Source organism: Simochromis diagramma, unplaced genomic scaffold (assembly GCF_900408965.1).
Source record: "Simochromis diagramma unplaced genomic scaffold, fSimDia1.1 OVJJ01000685.1, whole genome shotgun sequence".
In the NCBI taxonomy this organism is placed as follows: Eukaryota; Metazoa; Chordata; class Actinopteri; order Cichliformes; family Cichlidae; genus Simochromis; species Simochromis diagramma.
In genome coordinates, this window is record NW_024387477.1 from 8,172,791 (window position 1) to 8,181,371 (window position 8,581).

Here is an 8,581-nt window from a genome sequence, read left to right on the forward strand (position 1 = left end):
CTTAGAGAATGAGAAGTCTTTATAGATCTAGAGAAAGCATACGATAGGATATCAAGAGAGGAACTGTGGTTCTGCATGAGGAAGTCAGGGCAGTTTAAATAACCATGTTGACACATGAAGTTTCCCCGGCAACCTGTCCAAGGTCCAGGTCTTTTGTCACATATCTGCTCACATGAGCTCCAGTTCTTGGAGATGCAAAGTATAATGAGAGATTAGGAAAATGGATTGAATGAACAATAAATGATAAAAGTCCAGTTAGTTTGCCAGACCCAGAAGCAAATAGACAAGTGTGTAAAGCAGTCTAACTCACTCTAGGAAAGATGGCAGGTGGCAGTCTACACACCCGCCAGCATTCAACCCATTAAACCTCCTTTCAGTTTCCCAGTGTTTCCCAGCGACAACAGTTGAACCGGATATTTGACAGGCAGTGAGACAATACTGTTAAAATGTTACTGGTGACAGAGGGCTCCTTTCAATTAACTAAGTCATCATTAAACAATGCAAGGATTTTGGTAGGTACACATATTTCTTACTCCATGTGTAGTCGTATGAAAAAGGTTGTATGGGGAACCTCGAGCAAACAAGCCAATTGAAACAACACAGAAAAAGTGCGTGAATAATTCCAACAAAATAACAAAAAAGGTTTAGCTGGCCACAAAAATAGTTACTAATCTGTTATTTTGCTTAAAGGTACGGACAGACTTTTGCCTACAAATGCAAATCTCCAATGTTTTCATCCAGTAAACCCCTTGGTGTAATAAACCAGACAGTTTCTAACACAATAGGTTTGAACATTATGGATTATTGTATTATGTGTATGTCAGGACATTATTGAATGACGTATAAATAAGGAAAAACAACTGAATTGTGTTGTCTTTGTTAGATAATCTTTTATTGAAATTTTATTGCATTCAAAGTTTCACATCAGGTCAAAACAAAAGTAGGAAATAGGTAAGAGAGCTTGATAAGCTTGATAGAAAAAAGGAAAGAAGAAAGCACTTCATGGATCAATAATGTGATTAAACTCTTGTTAAGCCAGTTTCAGCGTTTCTTTAACCATGACACCTATTCCATCATAGACTTTGTGAATGGGAGCGTTGCACATGAAGGCAGAGGTGGTCACCAGCTTGTTTTTGGCATCAACATGAACTTCTTCCACATCTTTGTTCACGTGTTTGCAGCCCAAATCCTTCAGGGCGCCTGCTGTCTGAGCATATGGCCACCTGATGACAGGAAGAAAAGGGACTGTCAGAGCGGCTGACTGATGTAGTTTTGCACCCACATTAACATCTGATAATAAAATACTTCACTCACTTGTCACACTCTTTGTCCTGCCCCACGGTGAGCTCGCAGCCCGGCAGGATTTTTGCAGCTAGGATGGGCGCGATGCAGCACATACCCAGCGGCTTTCCAGCTTTGTGGAAGGCCTTGATGACCTTCTCTACATTTGGCTGGATGGCACAGTCCTTATTCTTCACTGCCCAGTCACTCAGGTTCTTAGCCACACCGAAGCCCCCTAAATGGGTACAAGAGAACATCACAAAAGTGCAACTAGCACAACAGAAAGAAACAGCGTGTGTGTTTTATTCTGTGGTGTCTCACCTGGGATGATGGCAGCATCAAGTGCTGAGACATCTAGCTCTGCCAGATCAGTCACCTCACCCCTGGCGATACGGGCGCTTTCCTGCAGGATGTTTCTCTTCTCTTCTGTGGGTTTCCCCTCGCAGTGGTTTACAACATGCATCTGATCTGCATTTGGAGCAAACATCTGCACCTGCATACACATGAAATAAGAGGTTAGCCTCTGCAAGATTGAGGGATGTTGTAGGAGTTCAAATACTTCCAAATGTGACAGGATTCAGATAAGCACACAGATGAATGTGTAACAAGCCTTTTCTCGCCCTTACTTTTGCTCCTGCACGACTCAGGTGGACAAGGATGGCAGAGGCCTCGTGGACCTCTGTGCCGTCATACACTCCACAGCCTGACAGAATGACTGCAACACGCTTGGCCATGATTCCTATAAAAACACACACAAAACAATCTTCCTTTAACTGAACACCAGCCAGCATGGACTATTTCTTTCCCAGTCTGATATAATAACCAGTTAGTTGGCTAATTACTGCTTCTGTGCCACGTGTTCTGCCTTAACATAAAATATTTACATGAGCAGGTGAGACATAAGTCCCAGGTGTGCTGCTGCTGCTGCCAGTAAACACTTGTGACACCAGTAAACTGGAGTTACAGAATCGGGTGTTTAATCTGATGAATAATGAAGTTGTATCAAAGGCTAGTTTCGTCTGTACACAGTTTTTCTTTTTTGCATGTCATGAATGAATGAATGAATTAATGCCTTTGTTGTCTGCAAAGAAAACTGAAAGCAAATGGCTGACAAAACAAAATCTATCACTTGGAATTATCCTTCATTCATCAATGTTTGTCTCTAAAACGTAACTTGGGCAGTACAAGCAAAGACAATGCGGATGGATTTTCTCACCTTGAACGGCTCTCGGTCGGCTAGTTCTTCAGCTGTGCGGAGTCGAGTTTTCCAATAGAGGTGTGATGACTGAACTCAGAAGCAGACTCTTTATAATCCCTCCCGCTGTCTCCTCCCCCAATAACTCTGTAACCCGACAGACTGACGTCATCCGCGTTACCGACAACGAGGAAAACGCCGAGTCATTCCGCGTTGTTATAAAGTTGTAATAAAATGTTGAGCTATGAAAAGAAAACGTTAAGATAAGCCACGAAGCTACCGCATTGACATTAAAGTTAACTTCTTTGGCCTAACTTTTGAAAAAAGTGGCATATTAAAGCCACCGGGAATGGAAGAAGTGTGTGAGTTGTGATAGGAATATCTGTCTTATCCTGATTTGGATTTTTTGCAGCGGGGGAATGGTTAATAATTATTAATTTATTAATAATACTCTTTTCGATGATTCAGGTTAACTTGTGTATTTATCTGTGTATTTTACATGTGCAAACTTCCAAATAATGACATGTTTACATTTTTATGCAATGTAACCTAAGTGATTCATTTTAGACACACAACAGATGCCTGTTGGATATTCCATGGGCGCTGCCCGTGTTATTTCCCGGTGAGACACGGTTCGTCCTCTCAAGTGTCTGCTGATGTTACGCCCACGTGTATAAAACAGCCTCAAGTCGACAGAGGGAGACACTACAGCCATGGCTCAAAGCGGCTCTCTGCACATATCCGTCGGCATCCTGAGCATCGCCGGTGGTAAGCTTGTGGTTTGCTTTCCGAAGTGTTACCAGCTTTGTGTTTGTTTTGTTTTTTTCATGTAGACTATCATGGCGAAATGCGCGCTCATATTAATCATAACTCATATTGTCACATTAACATGTGGTGAAAATACATTTTAATAAAGTGATTTATTTAAACTGCTGTAAGTGACCTCGAACAGCCGCCTGTCGTGAACGATATCAAGACATTTTAAGCCAGAAAGAACGGCTGAAAAAGGAGTAGTGTTAATATAGTGCAGAAGATAGAGTAGGTGGGTACAATAATTCAGTCACAAGGATACTTGCAAAGATGTTATGTCTTTATATTCTATGTAACCTCTTTGAGAATCTTGTTGAATACAGCCTATTTACCAAAGTAAGTAAAAATATTAGATGAAAAAAAAAACATTTTTGTTAACCAAAAAGATGAGAAATAAAGATAAAGCCAATGATTTTATCCTACAGGTTCACTCCTGCTTTTGGTGAATGGTTATGGCAGCACTCCTGAAAAAGACTTGGTCCCCCACACTGCACTGGGAATTCTGCTTCTCATCACTGCAGCGCTTCTGGCTTACTCAGGTTTGTTTAGGTTTGAGTTTTATTATTGCATGTTGTCATGTAGCTGTAAGTGTTTCTCCTGACCCTGCCCTGTTTTTTCTTAGGAATCCGTCACAGTCTGTCCCACGGCCGCCTGTTTTCCACCCTGTGTCTCACTGTTTCTGCTCTGTGGTGTGGCTCTGGTCTGGTGTATATCCTGGGAGGGCAAGGGGTCATACAGCCCACACAGCTGAGATTCGCATTTGTCCCAGGCCTTGCGGCATTTATCTTGGCCTTGCTCATCATAGGCATTGCTGCTGTTGTAGCAAAGAAAGCAGTTCTCTTTCTCATAGCTGTTGGTATCTCCTTAGCTTCCGCCCATCAGATCGCAGGTCTGACAGCGGTAGGTTTTGGCCTGTATGCCACAGCTGCTAACTACTTCCTTGTCTGTCTGGTGTGTCTTTACTTTGGTTCTGGACGTCTGCTGTCTGTGATCACTCACGGTAAAGTGGAACTTCCTGGAACAGGTGTGAAGAAGAAAGCTGAGCTGAAAGCAGAGCAGAACCAGGGGTGTAATGATGCCGTGTCAGTGAGTTTGGCGATGAATTTATTATCTGCGTCTGTATTAGCCTGTCCCCTGCTAGGTGTGGTCCCTGAGCTCTCTGTCGGTCATGTCCCCTGGCTGTGGACAGCTGGCGTGTTCCAGCTCGGCATGTGTATCCTCTTTTACAGAGGTATGGACATGCTTGCTGCCACTTTTTATGGCTTCACTTCCCTGTTTGCATTTGCAGAGGGTTACAGTGCCCTGCTGTCATTTTATTCCATTCAGCCTTACTCACCTGTTCCCTTTCCTGTTGTCTTCTCAGTTCTTTTCTTCATACTGGCTCTGTTCAGTACTCAGAAGGACCTGCTGGAGGGCTTCTACCAGCTATTCTTTGTCGCCTATTCTATTGCTCTTGCAGCCCAGCCTCAAGGCTTTTTCCAAGCAGGCACTCAAGGTGTCCAGGCAGCTATATTTGTGGCTTCTGCTTGCATGCTTTTGATTACCACCTTTAACATGGCCTCTAGTACCAAGATTCCCACAGGGCAGAGCTGTTTCAAGGCTTTAGTTGGCAGGATGCAGAGCGTTACTCTCAGGGCACATGACAAAGAATTGCACACACCTTACCTGGGCTACTCTAAATATGCAGATGCAGAGGTGTTAGGCCATGCATCCAATGTGCTGGCTACTTTCGCAATCACAGCCACAGTAGGTAGCCAAAATCCTCTCTTTGTGCTGATTCTACCCTGGGTGGTCATGGCTGGCGGAGCACTGGAGCTGCTGTGTGGCGCAGTAGCCTTTGCTCGTGGTAAAACCTTTGAGAGCACAGTCTTTATTCTCTATGGGGTGATGTGGACGGTGTGGGGGCTGACACGATATGGCGGCCTGTATGGGGAGACCAGAGGTCTTAACATTGCTGTTGGGATCATTACCTTCCTTGTGTTCAACATTTTAGTGACAGCTGCAGCGTTGTTTATGAACGTCGCATGGTTTGTCTACGCATTTACCTTCCATCTCATACTCATCAGCTTCCTGCTGGACGCCATGGGCTCGCTGCCTTATGGCTATGACATAGGAGTCACAATCATCTTTGGCCTTGTCAGTTTTTATTTTTTCTTGGCACACATTTTCAACAGCACCTTCAAGTCTCCTCAGATCCCCTTAGGAAACCCTATTATCAAGCTGACTGGAGCAGGGGGAGGGGCAGCTGTCTGTCCACATTTACCAGCCCGTAAAGCCACATCTGTCCTACAGATTGCAGGTAAGACATAGAATACATTGATGCTGAGTTCTCAAATAAGCAGATGTTAGTATGCTGGATGTGGGTTTCATTTTACTATCACCCCCTCTTCTTTCTTCATGCAGAAATCATGAAAAATGGCGGCATATGTGGAATGCCTACTGACACCGTCTATGTGCTGGTGGCTGCTTGCAACAGACCTGATGCTGTAATCAAAGCTTACAAGTGAGTTTCCTATTTCATGTATTTCACTTGTCCCTAAGTGTATTTATAGCTGTCTAATTCCTGTTAAATCTCGCTATTTTGTTTGGCTTCAGGGTGAAGAAGCAGGCAGAGGACCGTCCCATGTCCATGTGGATCTCCTCCGTCAAGCAGCTGGAGCCGGTGCGACACCTGCTGAGCCCTCTGCTTCTGGACTTCATGGAGGCTGCGTGGCCATCTTCCATTAGCATGGTTATACCAAGAGGTGAGTGTAAGACTGTGTGTGAGTGTGTCTGTGTGCTGGTAGGATTTTTCTTATTATCATCATTTTTTGTTTCTTGCTTTCTCACACAGGCCCGTGGATGGAAATCTTTGGTTTGGGAGATGCTGCCAAACACATTGGGACTCCACAAAGCATTGCTATCAGAAACCCCGACTGTTCTGTAGCCACACATCTCATTGGTTTGGTAAGGGACATCAATATTGATCATTGCATGTCCAAAAATGAACCAAAATCAGTGAATATAAACTTCTAATACTTATTCCTACAGGTGGGGCCCATTGCAGTAACATCAGCCAACCCCACAGGTGAAGCTGATACAACTCACCACAATCAAGTGTATGCCAAACTGGGAAACAAGGTAATCGTGATAATTTAGTTAATGAAGACTAAACAAGCTGCTGATTCCTAATTTTTTTCAGTTTTATTTTGTTTTTACTGAACCGGACGTGGTTTTGTTTCTTAGGTGGATGGAGTGTTATGTGATGGACCCTCCCCAGAGAACATTGCATCTACTGTGGTTGACTGCACCAAGATTGAAACTGGACAAATTGGTTTCTTTAGAGTCGGTCTCATTCCAAAATCAAAGGTAATATAAAGATCACACAGCCATTCTCTCTGTTGTAGTAATTTGGTGGTTGTTTACTTTGAAACCTGCTATTTCTGTCTGCTTTCAAGGTTCTTCAAATCTTTGAGGAGGTTCAGAGGCGGCACAGACAAGGGCAGACCAATCCTGCCTTTCAGTATGATATGGAGCTACCACTTACAGAAAGAGACATTTCAGAAGTGGGAAGCACCGAAGATTCGGGAAGAGAGTCTGAAAACTCAACACCCTCCCCGCCTTCACTTGAAGAAAATCCAGTCCTCGGGAATGGATCGTAGTTTCTATGCATTTGCTTAAAATATGCTGCCATTTCTAATAAACCTGATGTGTAAAGCTGTTATTAAATGAGGGAAATCACATTGTGGAACTAACTGGGTGATTTGTAATGTACTTAATAAAGTGTTATTTATTATGTTTCCCTTTTGTCTGAAAATTACAAAATTACAATAATGCACCTTTTAACTTTTCATGTTGAAATATAAAACTGCATTTGATTGATTCTAAATGCATATGTCCCTATTCATAAAATACTATTTGAAAAAAGTTGTGTTTTCTTTTATTCTTTGAAAAGTCATAATGTTCAAAATGACATGTAGGTTTTTGCTCATAATGAAAGTAGCTGATTGTGTCATGAGATTTCATCAATATTCTATTTTTAATGTGCATCATTAAAAATAACAATAAGCATAACAATAAGTAATGAAATGAGTAACAAATATCTAATCTTACTATAATGGTGTATATGCCATGTATGCATGTCTGTATGTCCTTAACAGGGCTAATCTGAATACTGTGGATTTTTATATAAATTCCATGCATTTCACAATTCCCCTGCAAATGCAATGTTACGTTTGTTTGCATTTATTACATCTGCAACGTACATAACTTATAACTACATAACGTTTAACAGTCACCAAATGTTTTTCCAAGGGAGAATTTAAGATAAGATAAAGATAAGATAAGATAAAACTTTATTAATCCCTCGGGTGGGTTCCTCTGGGAAATTCGGTAAGTTGAAGCCATCAGAATTATTATAGTTTTGAACTTCTAATCAGCTTTAATTTTTATTTAGTTTTAGCTTTTTGTTTTCAAGTTGGTTTACTATCAGTTTCCAGAGCAGTTTGCTTGTTTCAGTTTAGTTTTTATTGTTTGAAAATGTATAGTTATACTTTTGTTTTTATTCATTTCAGTGCTAATTTTAGTCTTTAGCAGGGGACAGTTTTAATGAATTATAATAACCTTGAGAGTCATCAAACACAGAATCACATATATGGAACGCCACACAAGCCAAATTTTTTGTTTGTGATAATAAAATAAGCTTGATACATGTAAAGTTCATTTACATTGCAGTTTTGAAGACTAAAAGTCACAAAGTAAATTACAAAATAAAATAAAATACAACAAATAAAAATGGCATGAATGGATAAAACTAAACAGAAGCAAGCCTGCACAGGTAGCTCTTCTGTTTAAGCTTATCTTTAAAGGTATAAAGAGAGTCCTCAGATCTTAATTTGGTACAACTTGTAGTTAACCTGTAGTTAACTTGCACTTAATATGTCTAAAATCTACCAAACAAGCTTTGACTCAAGGCACAGCTTACTTGATTTGTATTTTAAATACAAATTGTGACTTTGCGATTGTGCCTAAAGTTATTCTGCAGCTTCTTTGTTTTAGCATCCAAATGTATACAGATAAATATATACTGTATAATCAGCAAACATCTGGCAAGTTAGAGTAGGTGGACGGATTTCAGACATTCAAAAAAAAGAGGATCCAACCATTTGTGAAATTGTTTTCTGTCTGTAAAAGCTGATTTTATCCAGTCAATTAAATGAAGTGAAAACATCAACGTGTTAACTGTTCCAAGTATACCACTGTTTTTACTCCTTAATTAAAAGCTGGACACAATATTAGAAATATTTAAATATTTTA

At 41.0% G+C, this 8,581-nt stretch overlaps 2 protein-coding genes across 2 annotated transcripts; one reads left to right on the top strand and one right to left on the bottom strand.

Moving 5' to 3' along the window:
• Nucleotides 1–865: 865 nt before the first annotated feature.
• Nucleotides 866–2,604, bottom strand: si:ch211-153b23.5 (uncharacterized protein LOC321177 homolog). The gene is made up of 5 exons (XM_040016094.1): nt 2,498–2,604; nt 1,908–2,020; nt 1,603–1,774; nt 1,315–1,516; nt 866–1,223 (listed from the first exon to the last, which is right to left on the bottom strand). Exons 2-5 carry the CDS (start codon nt 2,013–2,015, stop codon nt 1,031–1,033), a joined length of 675 nt encoding a protein of 224 aa, XP_039872028.1. The 5' UTR covers nt 2,016–2,020; nt 2,498–2,604; the 3' UTR covers nt 866–1,030.
• Nucleotides 2,605–2,658: 54 nt separating this feature from the next.
• Nucleotides 2,659–7,572, top strand: si:ch211-153b23.4 (uncharacterized protein LOC335392 homolog). The gene is made up of 10 exons (XM_040016092.1): nt 2,659–2,838; nt 3,044–3,244; nt 3,712–3,825; nt 3,909–5,585; nt 5,690–5,789; nt 5,882–6,030; nt 6,120–6,232; nt 6,317–6,406; nt 6,512–6,634; nt 6,724–7,572. Exons 2-10 carry the CDS (start codon nt 3,190–3,192, stop codon nt 6,925–6,927), a joined length of 2,625 nt encoding a protein of 874 aa, XP_039872026.1. The 5' UTR covers nt 2,659–2,838; nt 3,044–3,189; the 3' UTR covers nt 6,928–7,572.
• Nucleotides 7,573–8,581: the final 1,009 nt, after the last annotated feature.

Coding starts and splice junctions, on each gene's coding strand:
- si:ch211-153b23.5 (XM_040016094.1), bottom strand. CDS start 2,015: ATGGCCAAGCGTGTTGCAGTCATTCTGTCAGGCTGTGGAGTGTATGAC. Junction 1,775..1,907: donor TGAGTCGTGCAGGAGCAAAA/GTAAGGGCGAGA, acceptor ATGTGTATGCAG/GTGCAGATGTTTGCTCCAAA. Junction 1,517..1,602: donor TGATGCTGCCATCATCCCAG/GTGAGACACCAC, acceptor GTACCCATTTAG/GGGGCTTCGGTGTGGCTAAG.
- si:ch211-153b23.4 (XM_040016092.1), top strand. CDS start 3,190: ATGGCTCAAAGCGGCTCTCTGCACATATCCGTCGGCATCCTGAGCATC. Junction 3,826..3,908: donor AGCGCTTCTGGCTTACTCAG/GTTTGTTTAGGT, acceptor GTTTTTTCTTAG/GAATCCGTCACAGTCTGTCC. Junction 5,790..5,881: donor GCTGTAATCAAAGCTTACAA/GTGAGTTTCCTA, acceptor GTTTGGCTTCAG/GGTGAAGAAGCAGGCAGAGG.